Source organism: Drosophila ficusphila, unplaced genomic scaffold, assembly GCF_018152265.1.
Source record: "Drosophila ficusphila isolate 14025-0441.05 unplaced genomic scaffold, ASM1815226v1 contig_414, whole genome shotgun sequence".
NCBI classification, from domain to species: Eukaryota; Metazoa; Arthropoda; class Insecta; order Diptera; family Drosophilidae; genus Drosophila; species Drosophila ficusphila.
In genome coordinates, this window is record NW_025064328.1 from 2,657,615 (window position 1) to 2,675,937 (window position 18,323).

At 43.5% G+C, this 18,323-nt stretch overlaps 2 protein-coding genes across 4 annotated transcripts in view; both read right to left on the reverse strand.

Moving 5' to 3' along the window:
• Positions 1-664: 664 nt before the first annotated feature.
• Positions 665-6,066, reverse strand: LOC108094782. Its single transcript, XM_017195556.1, has 5 exons — positions 5,769-6,066; positions 4,470-4,686; positions 4,254-4,414; positions 2,881-3,718; positions 665-2,824 (listed from the first exon to the last, which is right to left on the reverse strand). Exons 2-5 carry the CDS (start codon positions 4,680-4,682, stop codon positions 665-667), a joined length of 3,372 nt encoding a protein of 1,123 aa, XP_017051045.1. The 5' UTR covers positions 4,683-4,686; positions 5,769-6,066.
• A 4,812-nt stretch (positions 6,067-10,878) lies between these two features.
• Positions 10,879-18,323, reverse strand: part of LOC108094853 (irregular chiasm C-roughest protein) — a 123,977-nt gene continuing 116,532 nt past the window's right edge. For all 3 annotated transcript variants that reach the window (XM_017195660.2, XM_017195661.2, XM_017195662.2), the window contains 2 exons: positions 13,804-13,982; positions 10,879-13,742 (listed from right to left, as the gene is read on the reverse strand). In XM_017195660.2, coding sequence (XP_017051149.1) covers positions 13,431-13,742; positions 13,804-13,982 — 491 coding nt within the window. In that variant the 3' untranslated portion in view covers positions 10,879-13,430. The remainder of the gene's footprint in view (positions 13,743-13,803; positions 13,983-18,323) is intronic.

Below are 18,323 nucleotides of genomic sequence, written 5' to 3' on the forward strand. Positions count from 1 at the left end.
CATATAAATCTTTGCACTTGGGCACCCTCGTGCGAAACGTGTGTGCCCCGAATTCGAGGGGCGTGGCGCCTGTTCGAGGGAAGATAAGGGATTTGCTGCGAACCCTTCTACGCAAATGCGGGCATTTTTCATTTGCATATATGTTACTTAAGGAAATTCATAATTTTTATGCGATGCCTAGTCCCCCAATTTGGTACAGTCTCGACGCCGGCTGAGTTTCAGGGTTGTCACTGTCATTTGTTTAATTAATATTGCCCCTAAGCGGAGGACATTCGTATTTGAGTTAAGCATTTACTTGCAGACAGCCACATGTGTACTTTTCTTGAGGGCTTGTCAGCAATTTGCAAAGTGCTGCGTGGATTATGGCTCAGATTTTTCCTGCCCTCCCGAGTTGAAGTATACAAATCGCACTGCTCACAAATTAAAATAGATATCTAAACAAACTCCCTCTCGCATGCCAGTTTAAAATATATTTATTTGAATGCTTTAAAGCAACAAAATCTGATGTAATAGATAAAAAATTTATTGTGTTATAAAATGTAATATAATTTTATTAAATGCATTGCTTTAAATATGTTACATAAATACAATATCTTTACATAATTACTATAGCTTTATATTTTGGCACGCTTTTTCCTCCGCACTCCTTAAATTAAAATATTTTTTACCGGGTCTCCGATTGTTCCGCCTGCTTGAGGGGATTCCCCTTGTCATCGATTTCCATGGACGGAACCAAAGGGGGCTTAAATCCGTACTCCAACTGGAGGTTGCGTCCGAAATCGGGACTGCGTTTCAAGGAGTGTCCGTTGCGCCATCGCTGGAATTCATCGAACTCGTTGGTTAAGGGGGCATCCCCACTACCAGAATTTCCGGATGTTGTGGCTGGAACTGGGCCAATGTAGGACTTAATCATTTGGGCAGGAGCCGAGGCAGCAGCAGTGGCCAAATCGACGGGGAGGGTGTTGTAGATATATCTGGCTCCCTGCAACCAAGGTGAACCTTGTGGTGGCGGCGGAGGTCGAAGGTCAAATTTCATATCGGCCAAACTAAAGGTCGCCACTTTGGGGGCTTCTCCTCTAACAGGTTTTATGGGTTGTTTAGCAGTCGCCACTGGCTTGCTCTGCTTAACCGCTTTGGGGGATTGAATTGCAGGCGATTTGGCCGTCAGTTGTGGCAGCAACTTCTTTAGCATCCTGGTGTAATAATTCTGCAACACCTTTGGTGGAATATGAGCCACTGAATGCGACCAGGGAGAAAGGGCATTCGGATGACCCAGGTGGGCAAATCCCAATGAGGAATGACCTGGTGGCATTGGCATGTGAATGGCCACGGGAACATGAATTGGAATGGCCATTGGACGGTCCACGAACTTCTCCACAATCTTCTCCACATGCACGGGCTTCTCCACAATGCGTTCCACCTCCACGGGCACGTGCTTCTCCACGATCTTCTCCACCACTCTTTCCACGGGATAAGGAACGGGATGCTCGACGATTGTCTCCACGGGATAGGGACGATCCACGTAGTGCTCCACGTGAACGGGAACGGGTACAGGTTGAGGAACGGCATAGGGAACGGGTATATGCTTCTCCACCACTTGCTTGACATGGTGATCGTGATCCACGACCTTTTCCACATGGTATGGCTGCACAGGCGGGTGATCATGGTGCTCCAGGTGATGAGTCTGGGGTTCATGAACCACCTGATGCTCCTGATGGATCACCTGATGATCATGATTACTTTCTGGCAGGTGCTCTTGATGTATCACCTGATGATCATGCTGGCTTTCCGGGATGTGTACCTGATGCTCCTGGTGGATATCCTGATGCTCCTGGTGATTTTCATGATGTTGCACTGCATGCTCATGATGAGCAGGTGCATAAACTGGACCCAAGTGAACGGTTTGCTGAACAGAAGCTGGTGCAGAGGAGTGTCCCGAATGATCCGAGTCCAAATGAACAGCTGCATGTGAAATGGCCACTTCTTGGGGTGAACTATCATACTCCACGTGAATGGGATTTTTGGCCAGAGAAGCGTAGTTCTTTGGAGGATCAGCAGGAGTAGGTTGAGGCAAATGATTTTGCAAATAGGGCTGATGGTAAATGGTCTCATGCTGTTCCACCAAGCGTCCGTCCTTCTCCGTAATCAGTTTATTGTGAATATTCACCGACTTTTGTATTTCAACGAAGGTATAGGGATTTGATTTCTTGGGAGGAGGAGCGTGTTGAACGTTGTGTTGAGAAGGTTCAGCGGCTGCCTCTGCCACATAATTATGGGGAGCAGGATGATTGATGGTGACCTGAACACCTGGCTCAAGTGACGAATGAGCAATGGCAGGAGCTGGCGAGGAATGAGGAGGACTCGGAGTGTTCAGGGTGACGAAAACCAAACTATTCGGAGTGGCGGAAATGGGAGTGGGACCTGCATATCCAGAATACTGCTTCGGTGATGGCGAAGAAATTGCCTTGGTGTGCAAGACTTCCGACTGCTGTTCCGGTTCTTTCTGCACCTTTGGAATCACCTGGCTGATCTCCTGTTGGTAGGCCAACTGGGCAGCAGGTCGCACAAAAGGTCCTGGGTAGCTTTCCTCCTTCGGCGGCCTGGGATTCGGCAGCTGGGGAGGATTCTGCACTTCGTAGTGGAAACTGCCCTTCGGAAGGGGACCATTTCCACTGCCCGAAACTATGGGATTGAAGCTCTTGAGGAATTGCCTCGAAGGAGCCTCCTGAATGGGATTGTGTTGCTGGAAACGCTGCTCACTGTGCACTTGGAAGTGATCCAAGGCGTGTTGAGGTTGTTGTGGCTGGGGTTTCTCTTCGGGTGCCTGGAAATATAGTTTATTATGAACTTATATTCTGTGTATATAACCATAACCTTTACCTTAGATTCCGCCTGCTGAGGTTTCCCCAGCGACTCATCATGCACAATATGCACATTGATCTCCTGATCCTGACCAGGACCCTTCTGATTGGTATAACTTTCGATGCCATTGAAAGCAGGAGGAGGCAATCGCTGTTGGTAGGCCTCTCTGCCCAAGTGTCGCGTCTCAGCAATCTGATTGTCATCGATCTCCTGACCCTCTTCCAACTCCACTTCATGGTCACCGAGGATCACAATGGGAGAACTTTCTGCGGCCACCAGAGTTTCATTATCATCGCCCTCCGGTTGGAGAAGCAAACTGGGCAGCACAGGAGCAGCCACTGCAGCACGATTGATCCTTAGGAGTTCATCCCTCGAAATGTGATTGCTGCCATCCCGGAAACCGGGATCCCTAATCTGCTCCACCACGATCTCCGTGTGACCGGGTGCCAATTCCCGGCGATACTCCTTCGTCACGGTGGTTTGGTAGCTGTAGTAGGTGGCATTCGGAGCTGGTGGCTCAGTTTGCTTTTCAGTGGTTGCTGCCTCGGTGGTTGTGGTTATATCCACCACTGTGGGTCGAACCACCGCCTTGTTTGTGGTGGTGGCCGTTGTGGTGGCAGCCTCCGTATTTCCACTGAAGCGGAAAATATCAGAGAATCCCTTGGGGAACAAATTCGAGAGCACCTCGTTGACAGTCTCCGTTCGCGAACGAGTTATAGTCTGTTGAATGGGTCTTTGGCGACGAACCGTCTCCACTGGCAGCTCATCATTGATATCGAATTGGATGTAGCCATGTCCGTTGGTGGGACTATCCGAATCCCGGGGAGGCAGAACTGTGGGCAGAAAGCCTGGAACTCTGGGAAAGGCGAAAAAGGTTTTTCTAATGAATAATATTTAAATTATTGTAGTCATAAAATGAAATGTATATTAATTATTATTACTAAAGACAAGAGTATACTCAAATATTTCTAATTTAATATTGAATGAATGATAAAAAAAACTGCAGAAAATGTTGTTAAAGTAATGCAATTATCAAAATAATTCAGTTGAATAAAAAACTTAATCCAATGAATATTTTTTTTTAAGATTTCTAGTTATGAGTTATTTATGAGTGATTCAGCTTTAATAAGACTACTCTCCTTAAATATGTATGAGTTAACCTTAATGGATTATGAAATAAAAATTCAATAATGGTGGAATTTATATGCAGTTTTTGTTATGGTAGCTAAATCCCTTTGAATTAGTATTTCAAAGCTAAATTATTATTTTTTATGCTCTTCCCACGTAAAATGGTAATGAATTAATGCCAAATTTTTTTATTATATGACTTTTAAAGATTTTGATGTTAAGTTTAAAGCTCACTTTACTTTCATCTTTGATGTTTGACTTACCCCACAAACTCCGCTTCTTTTTCTGTAGCCAGCTCCTCCTGTATCCGCTCCCTTTCAGGTTCCCTTTCCCTTTCCAAATCCGATTCCTCTTGCATCTCGCTGGCCAAGTTTGGACCTTCGATGACCTCGCGGATGAGTTGGCCGGCTGCCTGCTTATTAAGCTGTCAAAAGCGACGCTCATTGCCTGTCAAAATCTCTCACTAAACTCGGACTCACCTCCTTGACGCCGCCGCCGTCAGTCGGGGCTTCAGTTGGAGTCGCCTCCTCCTCCGTGGAGTTCTGGCTGCGACTGAAAGTGGATGTGATTGCGGGCGTGGGACTGGTCGAGGGTGGCTCATCCGAGAGGGTTGGCTGCACGCTGATGGCCAACAGACAGCAGAGCGTGGCTGCCGCCGTTAGCAGATGTCGTTGGTGGCGGTGGGGCCACATGGAGCTGTTGCGGAAATGGCCAAAAGCAGAAAGAGTTAGCTGTTAGCTGTAGCTTTGGCTTCGGATGGGTTTTTCGTGTGCGAGCCGTGGTGTGAATAACCCCGTCGACCACGACAAATTCCAAGCGACAAATGGAGGAGTCGTCAAGCCAGTTTGGGCCCGCTTCAAAGGCCATCCAAATAGCCTCCCCCTGCACTCTTCACTCCCCTGGACTTCACTCCACTCTACTATATTGCACTGCACTGCACTCCACTCGAATCCGAGCCACTCCACTCCACTCCTGACTACTATAGCCACTCACTTGTCGGGCTGTTTGATTTTAACCGATACGGTGGATGATGATTTTTCCTAAGTGGCTGCCTTGGCACTTTGGCGCTGCGATGCGGCGCTTTTCTTTCTCTTTCGCTGGAAGAGATTTTCCCTAAAACGCTCCTCGCTTTTCCTGGCAAGTTGTTGAACTTGACGCTGCATTTGCTTGGGGCTTATGTCATTGCTACTGGCAACGTAATGAATTATTAATTAACCCCTTGCCGCCGAGCTGCCTGCACCACGCATTTAATTTGGAAAATTGAAATTGATGGCGTTTAAAATGGTTCGTACGGGTTTTCACATAGTTTGGCCGCTGCCTGTATTTTGATAGGCATTAAATATGCATGCCAAAACATATTTCACCTGCAATATTCATGGCTAAGTGGCCCGGGGCGCTTTTGAGCCGGTCCCCCGGTCTTGTTGGCCGTCTTGTTTCGGCCAAAATAACACACAAGAAAGTGGAGCTTTCTGTAGGGAAATTGTGGCTTTAATTGGGTATGGATAATGATCTTAACCGGGCTATTAAATGCCAGTCATTTCGTATTCATGTTTGCCTAAGTCCTTTTTATTGCCGTTTTACAATCAGCACTTTGTTAGTGCCTTCATCGAATTTCTCTGGACAAGTCCTTTATTGAACACCGGAATCACAAACCAATTTCATCCGCTTCTAACTCAATTTTCACATTCAAATTGTTTTCTGCTCTCCGTCCAGAGAGAAAATATTAATTTGCACAGTTAAATGGGCATTTAAAATGTTGCGATGCTTTTTGCATTTACCTGCATCCATTAAGTATTGCGCGGCGGGATTTTTATTTGGATTTTTGCGTGGGTTGGGATGCAGCGAAATGAAATGAAAACACTCAATTATTTATATTGATGGCCGGCCAATTAAAGCGCACTTATAATCACTTTTCTATTCGATTAAAACAATTGTAATTCCCCGAGCTGCGGATGGCACAAAATTCAATTTCTGCAAATATATATGTACGTATTATATATTTATTTATGTATATAAAGTCAGGTGCTGTCTTTTGCGACCCTGCCAGTTGCGCGTGCGCGTTGCGAATGAAAGTGAAACCGTCGGGCACTGAGCATTTCGTTTTCTTTTCATCGTCGTAGGTTGCAAGTTGCTGTCGTCGCCGATGTTGCTGCTGTTGCTGTTGCTGCCTCTGATGATGTTGCTGCTGCTGCTGACGATGTTGCTGCTGCGATCCTTAAAGTGTAGCACAAAACTTGTCCAGCCGGCGATTGCGCAAGCGCAGCCATCTCTTTCGCTCCTTCGTGGCAGTGACAATTTTGTTTTTATGGCTTTCTACTGCGGCTGCATTGACCCTGCCAAAAAAAAAAAAGAAACAAGCAGGCGCGGGAAAACTTCGAAACTGGTTTCGCTTGGAAATGCCAGGGCCATATGGCCAAGACCATCGTGAAGCCCTTGTCATGGCCTAAACGCCCTTTGCCACCTGTTTTCCGATCTCCGGCTCGTTGACATATAAATTTCTTGCCGCACTTCCTTGCCCCCATAACACCTAATGCAATTATCGCATTCGTTTTACACCTGCATCGGTTCGATCACCTTCGAACGCATTGTTTTCATACGCTTTTCCACCGATTTTCCCGTTCCCCGCCACCGCCAGGTATTTTCATTAATTTTTAATGAGGCGGTATTCGCTCGCCGTCCGCCGCGGCTGTTGTTGTGGAGCGTTTGACGTTTTCGGCTGATTGATTAATGTGGATGCGGTTTTGCGGGCGACGGCGATGCGGTGCACTTGTTTTTTACACAAGTCTGATTTATTAAAATGCGACTTTTTTATTTATGCTTTGGTAATTCGTTTTATTTATTGCATATTTAATGATATCGTTTTTCTTTTTTGTCTACACATGTATTTTTATGGGGAAATTATTGAGGTATTGCTTGAATTAAAATGCAAATAAATTTAAGCAGTGTTTATCTTTAAAACTATTGAAGAAACTAAAAATATCTTATAAGCGTGTGAATTTAGAGAGCCCTTTTTCTTGAAATTCTATACAATAAAAAGTGCCTTAATAAACAGCATTTAACATAAGGTGCAAAAAGCAATGGTGAATTAAATAATCATTGCAGAATTTGATTTAATTCCAAAAAAATATGTTATTGTTTCAGTTTTTTACACAAGTCAAAAATAGTTGTGGTCATAATGGTTGTTTATTCAATAGCGTGAAATGTTTTTTTTTTTAGTAAATTGTCATTTATGGTAATGAGAGATTTTTTTCAGGATTACCCACATCGTTTAGACCACAAAATATCTGTCACATTCAAAAAGTGGGGAAAGTGGGCGTTCTACCAAAGCTAATACCCCAATTACACACAGATATAGATCCAGCGATCGTTTAGGTGTGATTTATGCTCTCCATAATCGGTTAGCTTCTTTATCTGCCTGCATCTCATTACAGACATGTTGCATGCCTCATGCACACACATTTGACTTTCACCAAACGACACTGGAATGGAAAAATGGAAACTGGAACTGGGGCCGAGATCGCTTTTTCGGTTGGCATTTCCTCCGGCGTTTTCCGCAACAATTGCACCAAACCTCAAAGACAATTATGATGAAAAGCCAGGGAGAGCGATTGCATAAGCAATTCGGGCTTGGCCGAAGAAATCCGAAAAGCCCCTGAAAGCTGAACTGCGAGGAAATGCGAGCCATAAATTGCCGTGACCAGCAACTAACTTGGCTAATTTTCGCCGGATCAGCATTTGGTAAAAGTGTAACAGAAGTCCACTTCCTTCCGCCTGGGAAAGAAAAAAACTTGTCGCTGCACCAGCATTACAAAATCATCGAAAAGTTGGCAAAGGAAATCGCTGGGATTCCTTGACCGCAAGCGAAATGGGACAGAGTGAAAAAAAGAAATCGCAGAAATTGCGGAAAATCTATTAAAAGCAATTCGCTTAATTTCGTTACCGACATTGCTCATATTTACTTACTGTACTTCCCCAAAAGCGCAGTCAGCCGGATAAGGCGGCGGGGTGGCGAGGGGGCGTGGCAGTCGGCTAATTAAGTGCGCAGGGCAAACGAAATACAAGAGAGAGCGAAAAAAATGAAGGTAATTACAATCAATGGGACCAATCGGTGCGGTGGGGCCTCAGACCAAAAGCCAATTTCATGCAACAATCAATCAAAAACAATTTTTAATTTTGCGTTAACAATTTTCAGGCTGATCTGTTTTTTCTTTTATAATTTTCCGCGCTTTTGCCCGTGTTGTTGGCCTTCCTTGCGTCCATTTTAACTGTGTGAAGTAAATTGGAAAATAAAGTTAAAATTAAAATGCATTAATTGAACTGTGAAATTTCGTGCGAGCGTATTGGGGGGAATTATTGGCGCCCAACGATGTGCAATGAAAACGATTTTAATTGTCAGCGTTTTAAGCGCGTTTAAAGTCGTCAGCGATAACCGTGGACGAATGGCAAAAAGAATGCGATTGCCAATTAACCGATAGCCGAGAGATTGATTTTATAAACTCTTAGTGAACTTTTAAGAGATTCAGTCACTTGTACGATGATAAACTTCGGTTGTTTGGATAACTGCTCGCCATTGTGCAACTCCAAAGACAGCTGCACTTCCCCCAATGCTCAATTAGGAGATTTCTCCAAACATTTGCCATGGCTGGATTATTAGTAGAAAACCCACTTATCAGTTATCAGCCGACTTGCCCATTTTACGACTGCATTAGGCCCGCAATTTTATGGTCAGAGTCGGGCTCTGTATTTTGGTTCCTCAACGATGGCGCCTATCATAAGCAAATTGAAATACGAGTATGTGTGTGGCTCGAGCCTCGGCAGCTGGGGGCTCCAATTGCCAGTTTTCGTAGCCGGTTTTGGGTCTTCGTATTTGACTTTGGCCGAGGCAACAATTAAAATGAAATGCGCACAGTAATGCCAATTGGCGATTGCGGATATCTGCAGACTGGTCCACTAAAAGGGGGTTTTGCGAGGCGGAGAGTCTGCGGACTCCCATTAGTTGGGGCACCTTTCGCTGTGGCGCGTGCGTCGACATTTGCCGCAGAGTCACCGTCGCCATAACATTGCCCAACATTACAAGTTTATTCCACTCGATCACTGTTCGGGAATTTTGATTGATAAATTACACTGCAAGAATGGTGACAGAGAAACCGTTGTTTATTGGCGCCAATGATTAGGGGTATTCGAGAAGTGAGTGCATGTTTTCAAAACCATGTGCATATACCATTTTTTAGTACAATTTTTTATCCTGTTTAGCTGTGAAAATATTTTGGAACATACCGAAGTAAATGTTAAACAGGATAAATGGGATAAGTTTAAAGTTTAAACTGTTACATGGTGAGTAAAATTAAGAAGTCAATCGAACTAAAATTTTTTTTTTTATATTTTCAAGAATAGTTGCTAAATTAAACTCTCATTTGATATAGACTTCAAACGATAAGAGTAGCCTACTATCAAGTTAAAAACCTACCTTAGCTCATTAGTGAACTGTAACTATATTGAAATTCCTTTACCCCAAGCAAGATACAACTTAATGAGCTTATTCAGCAAAACCATTACACCCACCGCCCATTAGTTTCTTGCGGTGCCTGTGTGTTAATGCAAATAGCCCCACTGTACGGTACGCCCCCGTACGCTGTAATCTCGATGGCGCCTGGGCAGATCGAAGGCATTTCACTGTCATTAGCGCCAGAAACCGGGCTGGTTATCGCTGATTGTTGCGGGCACATGTGGCCGAGGCTGGTGCTTTTGGCAAACAGGTTGCCCGACTCTTTAGGCCAAAAAGTGTAGCAGCCAGGTCCACAGTGTGGCCATTGCAAACCTGTGGTGTCGATGTACTTTTGATTTCCAACTAATAAACAAGAGCCGCGCTGCCGCCGCTGTTTGAGTTTCGGTTGTTTTGGCTGCTGGTGTTGTCAACGCGGCTCTGCGAATGGTTTTGGTATTGGTATTTGGATTTTGCGATTGGGATTGGGCCAATGCACCAAACCGAACCGAGCCATAAACCGGAATCTGCTTCACACAAAACGAGCCGAGCCTGCGGTCACCCAAAAGCTGCATCCATCTGGCCTTTCCCTTTCGTTGGCACCAGATTGATATTGATGCAACTGCCACTGCCACTGCGACTGGCAGTGCAACTGCAACTGCAACTGCAGCAGCAATGTCGAATGCCAAAAATCATTGGCATTCCGCTCAGGTCGAGGTTCAGTTTTCCGATGGCCTCGTGAACCTCCACGGGGGATACAAATGTTTGGTGGAAGTGCGCAGAATGGAAAGTGTTCTTTGGCTTTGGTTCAGCTTTTGTTTTTTTAAGCAGATCTTGCAAAAAAGAAAACAAAATGAAAATATATCTGTTAAGAGAGTAGCTCATTTCTTAATAAAACTTTATATCGTTGTATAAAAAATATAATTGCTAACTTAAATGAGCATTACTTTCTTTAACAATTTTTAAAAATATAAAAAATATATTAAATAATAAACTAATTTTTTGTAGGAAAACAAATGGTTAACACCTAACACTTTCTGTTAATTAGAAGGTAGCGAATCGAGCCACAAACTAATTAAAAACTTACCATTTTACTTACCATTAACTTGTGCTGAACTTAATGGCCACTTAAGAAACATAAACAAAATGACTTTTATATCTCTCCAACACATTAGTTACTCAAGAGTATCTGGAAAGTCGACTGCTGGTTAATTTTCTCCAACTGTTTTCCACATTGCAGCTTAATGACGGGCGTTTCTGGTCGCTGATTGATTGTGTGTGTGCTTGCGTCTCCTTTTCCGAGTTTTCCCCGGGCTTTTCCGGCCCTTGAATGCATTCGACCACCCAGTTAAAGCAATTTTCGTTTTGTTGCATTTCTCTGCTTTTAAATTTTATTCCATGTTCGTTTTCATTTCTGTGTGTTGTGTGTACGGTGTTTTTGTTTTGTTTGGTTTCTGTTCGCCGCTCCGCTCGCTTTTCATTTTTATCTGCATTTTTATTTGCATTCTTCTCGGCTTGTGTTTTACTTTATGCTAAATTGGCTATTTTGTTTTGTTGCTTTGTCACTTAAACTTGTAAATTTTCTCGGCAGGCTGCCCTGCCCTCTTCTGTTCTGACCTGACCTCTCCCCGCCCCACTTCACCTGGCCAATTGCCCTGCGTTGTTGGCTTAAATGTAACAGTTTGTTGGCCGGATGGCCCGACCCTTTGCCAAGAATTCGGAGTTATTGCATTGCGTTTGGGGCAGTGAGCGGGGTCGCTTAAGAGTTAGTTTTTGATTCTGTTTTGTCGGCTTTGGGCCATATCCGCTCCCTGGCCGAAGTTTCTGGCCATCTCCGAGGCTTCGTTTAGGGCTAAAAGTGTTTTCTTGTGGTTGTTGTCGTTCTTGTTGTTGTTGTTGTTTGTTGTTTGTTGGTGGTGGTTGCTTACATTTCTCTTGGGCCTATGACTTATATAAGTAAACCGTTTCTGCTTATTGTAACACGTATTGTTGTATTTCGTATTTGTATTTGTATTTGTATTTGTAATCGTAATTGTAATTGTATGGGTTATTAGTGTCCCTACTCCCAAACATTTTGCACTACAGATGAACATTCTGTCTCTCGTATCGTAATTACTCATTGGTTTAAAATTAATTTGCCACATTCGGTTTGCGTTGCACTTAGGATCTAGTACTTTCATTAGTAATATATGTTTGTTTGTTTGTTTCTTTGTTGTTTGTTGGCTTCGTTATAAATAATATTTCGTAAATATTACCAACACAATGAATCATAAATACAGTACGCACTGACCATTCACTGGCTTAGTAATTTATTTGTTAGTTAACATGACGACGTGTTTGTTTGCTTGCTTTGTTCATACAATTCGCAATTTTTTGCTGACAATAAACCCAAGGAGCAAAATCACTAAACTCAACTATACATAGGGTACACACATACAGGTATGCCTGCGAACACACCCTTTCAATACATGTATATTCTTATTAATGGTTAATTAAACCTCAATTTAAACATATCGTTTTACAATGCCATCTGCCCTTTGCCAGAATTCTTGGAACTCGGCAAATGCAAATGTAATTCTGCTGTAGCTTAAATTGGCGTTAGGTTCTTCTAAGTATTTCTGGTTTTTACACTGATCTCTTAGCCTAACGATATATATATTTATACGTATTGCGCATAGGGATATAGAATAATCTGAAGCTTAGATCGACTAAGAAATAAATTACAAAAGCTTGGGCTTTGTACAAAAATTCTGTGGCAAGCAAGCGATTTCGCCGACTCTTTGCTGATCCATAAACTGAAATATCATACAATAGTTGGTAATCAAACTTTAAGTGTCTGTGGTCTGATATATTACATACATTATTGTTTAATTTACTCGTGGAACCGCTACATATGATATTTTAATCGCCTTTTTTGCTTTCAAACAACATTTAACACTTGTTATATTATACTTTTTTATTTTCGATTTTATCCTTTGGGTTGAGCAATTCTCTACTTGAACATTTATATACAATTATCGCTTATGTGGAGGGTCTCTCATTTGTTTTTGGGCTATAATTATGTTACGCTTGAGTTATAAAAATATTCGTAGTAAATGGAAACGATTCGTTTTTGGTCCTTTCAAACGATTGGAAAATCATAGGAAACTATAAGGTGAGATTTAATGCTTAATGGAACCCAATTCGTTTAGGTTAAAACTCTTTTGATCATTCGCTTAATTTCATTTCCCAAAATATCTTACAGTTTCTTTGCTCTGGGGCAAACTTTTCAAATGGAAGGAATTTGTTCGTGCCTGGTAAGTATTACTTCGTCTTTCGATTCTTCATTTACAATTTTAAACTATAGGTTCTTCTCCTCGTGCTTTTAGTTCTAAACATTTTCAAAATATTTAACAAAATCAGTCGCTTTCTCGATCGATCTTCTCCATCGAAAAGGAACTTAAAGTACTCGTAATAATCAACTTTTTAACAATGTTTTTTTCCAAAGAATTGTAAACTTTCCTTACGATTTTCTGTTTGGCTTTGGCATTTAAGTTAAGCGCACACTCATACACATTGACATACAGCGATAGGGTTACAGTTACCATTACAGCTACAGCTAGGGGTTACAGTAAAAATATTCGAGTAGCTTAGGGTTAAAGAGTCGATACCTTTTTTGGGGCTTCTAGAAGAGTGTTTTCTTTACGTTTTTTTTAGGGATACTGATGGGCCTGGGGTCTTAGCCTAGGGCAATTTTGATGCTTGGCTAAATCGGTTACAGATACACATACATATTGCTATATAGAGTAGTAGGTGTGTAGCATAGTCCACGTGGTAATGTCGAGTAATTGGGTAAATCCATACATATGCTTAGCCATAGGGGGTTAGGTTACATAGAACATTCGGTGTAATAAACGCGTCACTCACTCCCATAGAAATCATTCACGCAACTCTCACTCTCACACGATCTGACCTTAATCTAATGGCTCTTTCTAATTGCCATGGCTAAAACCACCAGGCTGGAAACCACCGCCCACCAGCCACGCCCCTCGGCGGGACTGCCGTTGAAGACGGGAAAGTGGATCTGCTCCGGCCGATTGAGCTCCTCCTCCTCGTCGTCGTCGTCGATGGAATTGGACAGCTGCCGATGGCGCTTGGTGAAGTTCACATTGAAGACCGCCTCGGCAACGCCACCTGGCGTCGAAACAATGAAGTAGAAGGTCCTTGGCACCCTTTCGTGCATACTGACGTAGGTCAGCCGCGCCTCCTTGCAGAACGGCGTGGGCAGGTCCTGCGAATGGGGGAAATTCAATTACACTTCCGTGCGGGATTGCCTCTCCATCAACCTTTACCTTCACTGCGTAGGCCAGCACCGTGCTGCCATATTGATTTCCCGGCGTGAAGACCCGATCTCCGTGCAACCAGCGGGCGGCATGAGCCGGCGGATTGGCGCAGAACTCCACGTTCAGGTGCAGCGGAGATCCCGGATAGGCAATAGGTGTGGAGTTCAGAGCCATCACTGTGGGAGCACCTGTAATAAGAATGAAATAACGTGGTTAGTTCGGGTCTTCCAAATTTCCGAAAATAAGTTAGCTAAAAATTGATTAAAATTCACTACATCTAGGCCTATAACTTTTTAAATTTTAATAAGATTTTAAAGTGGCATACATCAAAAAGCTTGTATTTTAATTCTGTAACCAACTACACAATCAGTTAATTTGTTTTTTTTATGATTTAACCCCTTTCGAAATTTCTAAAAAATGTTGTTTATAAATAATACATACAGAATTTGTGACCGAATTATTATTGATATTTGCTTTTCAATTTATAGTAGTGGCAAATATTGTACAGAGCAACCAATAGCAGATCAATTTGTGAGACATTTTTCTTGCCATGGCCCCCAAAAACAAGTGGGATTAACACAGCAGAATCGTTCTTGAAATCTTTACTGATTTCGCCCCTACAGTTGGCACAGCCTTGGCTCGTTAGACAGCCCCTGCAGAGAAGTTCTCGCAGCGAGATTCCCCTAAGCAAACTTCTGTAAGCCTTCTACGTAGCAGTTCACACATGCTAAGCCAATTCCGGGGCAACTGTACTGCGATGCCAAGTTTGTTTCGCCTCGCATCAGCTGCAATTAAAACCCTGGCGAAAAGTTTACGGCCACCGTTACCGCCACCGCCATCGCCAACGCCATTGCCATCAGCATTGCCATCGCCACTAATTAAAAGCGTATCACCCGACAAATGTGCCACTTACTGCCACAGCAGCCGTATAGCTCTGCAAAAACCCTACAAGGACGATCTGCACCTCTGGATAAGTAAACGCTCTGCGTGAAGTGGAGTGGATTGGAGTGGGAAAAATCAAAATAAATAGAGAACAACATGTCGTGGGGCCAAAGGAAAAGTTGGCCCAAGAACGCCGAAACTTCATTAAAAAGTTTGCGCCAAAGCGAATTTTGTGGAACTTATGTGGGCTGTGTGCCCAGAGTCGGGGATTATCTCAGTGAGATGCTAACGCCTGACGATGTTGGCCAACACTGCGACAATCCAATTAGACACATGTGCCAAACGCGCCAGCCAACCCTTTTAGCCCGCTTTTTCTCTTTTTGCCCACCTTTTGCTGTTGTTGCACAGCATATTTAATTATCGAAAGGCTCGAAATTTTGCAATTTTCCTCATCATCGCCCTTAGACAGAGACTTACGATGTACCAAAAATCGGAGGGAGGAGGTGGGGCGGTAATGGGTGGCCAAATAAACTTGTGCCGCAATGGCGACCCTGGCAAACAAAATGGTCGAAAGTGTTAAGTGCAAATGAGTGTTGGGCGGGCAGGCCAACGGCAGGCTGGCAGACACAAACAAAAACAAATCGAAGACCTCCGTTCGACACTCGCAAATTTATAACCGGAGAAGAACCCCTTTTTGCCAGGGACCTGGGCGACTAACTGTAAAATCAATTAAAGCAAGTGCGCCAGGGTTGTGTCTGCCTGCCAAATTATGCGTTCAACGCCATTTTGTCGAGCCCGGCTCGGCAATCCCCCACCACCTCATGACTCCTCTCCACCTCCTGTCCCCTGGGGAAAAAGTGTAATTTATTTGACAGCCAAAAATGATTTTTGCATGAGCCTCTTACCCAACAGCCCATTCAGTGGGCTCTCAAAGAGATTTAAATTCTATTTTGATTTGCAGCCAGTGAGCCGTGTGCAAGCATTTTACCCCACGGCCCAGGTGGATAGCAATGCGGATGTGCCCCCAAGGTCAGTGCTTTGGTCATTGGTGCGACTTTTAATTTGATTTCCACTCCGTTCACCCGAGGGCGCCAACTAGAAATGAGTTTTGAATTACCGGCAGTCGGGGAACGGCAGTGGTAATGCTTTGGATTCGCTATAAATAATATAGATTTTCAGACAATCCTTGCGTGAAATACCAATATCAGAGGGAAAAAAACCAGCTGGCGAGGACTCAATTTATGGTGAAGTATGGTGGCGAGTAAAAACAATAATAAGAGTGGAAAACAAGGGGGACGACAGGCGGTGAAAAGTTGTGTTCCCCCAAGTAAATTCAGCTCGCGAATGAATGCGAAAATTCAATTATTTTTCAGTCGTTATTATTTCCTTTCCCGCTTTCGAGGGCACTTTCCAACACTGTCTTGTTGGCCAAAAGAATGCAAACGCACTTTATGCAGTGACGGGTGAAAAAGGACAACAGCTTTCGCGGACGTGCAATCAACGGGGCGAGGTCCTGAGCTCCAAAAAGCATCCTGAGCTCCAAATAGCATCCACCACTCCTCGGCCAAAGTGTTGTAAAACGCTTTTCCCTCTTGTTGTTGATGGCTGCCTTACCTCTTCGCAAAGTTTTCGCACAAAAGGCAACTACGAAAAATTAAGTTAACTTTTTCGGGCAACGGGAATTGAGTAATTTTCAGCCGTAAAACTTTATTATTTTGGACTGCAGGACTTCGCTGCGTCCGCTCCCCTTTTCCCGTTTTCCATTGTTGTTGCAACAATTGTAGAACATGCAAAGTTGCTGTTATTGTTTAAATATTTATTTTCAGCTGTTGCAGCTGTAAATGCTGGCAGGAAAAGTTGTCTAGTGCCCGAAAGTGGGCAAAAACATGCAAATTTCATTGGGCTAACGTCGAAAAAGGAACCGCCAAAGCAACTCTTCGGGCAATGGACCAAAGCAACATGTAATTACATTAAGCCAGCCGAATTTACCAACACTTTTGAATGGTCGCAAGCACGGAAAAGGAACTTGTTCCAGAAATTGGCTTCTAAATGGGAGTGCAAAATAATTATTTAAACAAGCACACATGTTAGCTTTAAGCTAATGAGAATTAGTTGACCGTATTCACATTCTAAGTTTTTTAAATCATACTGAGCTGCTTTTATAGCAATACCAACACTACGTATTCTCCTATTTGGTTGTAAATTAAAAGCCTTTGATTCAAAAGCCTTCTCCCTGGATATTAATTTAATGGGCAATTGCAAGTGCCAAAATGCCAAGGAAATGGCGAAGTCGTTCAGATTAGAGCCAGCAATTACAGGTGAGCGGCGCCAGAAGACCTAAACAGCTTGGCAAACATGCCCGTGGGGCCAGGATTCCGACTCCAACAACTCCGACTTCGCCTTAAATTCCGGCTGAGAGTCCGGCGAATGTTATTAAGTATGCAGGGCTCGACGGAAGGGGCGCGGGTGGTAAACGCTAAGATAACAGCAATCCGACAGGCAGCAAGTGAAAATAACAATCATAATATTCAATTATGCAACGGCTGCCCGAGGAGCAAGCAGTACGGAGTGGACCTGGATCCGGATCCGGATATGGATGAGGGTAAGGGTCGGAGGAAGGCGGGGAGTTGGCAGTCCACGGAGCCTTCCATGTTTTGCTCGTGAATAATTAATAAACATTGTGTGCACTTAATGCAAAAAGCTGCAAATAAAATTACCAACCAACACGGCTCGTTGTGTACCGAAATCATTGCCGGGCGTTGGTGAAACAAAACAAAGCCAAACCAAACAACAAACGGGTCCGAGGCTCAAATTGAAATTACGTGCCCGGGCTGAGCAATCAAAGAGGGATTAGCGGGTTGTTTTTGCTTTTAGTTCGCCATTTGTCACTTGCCAATTGCCAATTGTACAGGCTCCACCTTTGGGCGCTTTTAATTGAATTTATTGTCGCCGAGGTGGTTACTGAATTATTGATTATCGCGATGACAAGTTAACCCACTGAAGGATGCGACTTTGGACCCGGTCCGAGGCTTTTCAACATTTATCTTAAGTTTCCTCGAACTTTTCGGCCCAGCCTAAGCTGATCAAAAATTAATGAGGGGCTGAGGGAGTAACAGTGTCGCTTGTATTTAGCCAAAAGGTTGCCAAACTTTGCCGAGTAATCTGGTGTTTGCGTGGTTTGCTCTGGTTTTGAAAGTCGAGGCACGCGTTCTTTGGGCGATTTTAAGACGCGCTGCCTTGCGGCGGTGAGAATTTTAAATGGAAGTGACTTGGGCTTACAGAGAAAGTAAAATATATATAGCATAAAAAGCATTTACTTAAATCAACAACTTTCAGCTGTTTGCTGCCTTATTGTTTGCCTTATTTTTGGGGGTTAAAACCATTTTTATAAAATATTGTTGGCCATTCCATTTAAGAGGTTCTCCCACTTCTATGTTTATAATCATAAGTAGCTTACTTTATTTCAGTCGCTTTCTTTGTTTTCTGTGCAACCATAAGGATCCTTGTTGAGCACACCTTTAGCATAGATTACTTTTCCTAATTGAAATCCCTTCGAGTATGTCGACTTCAAAGTCAATTGCTCGGGGACAAATGCGGTGCTCTAGAAAATCCGAAAGAGGAGAATTGGGCCATAAAAAGTGGCCAAA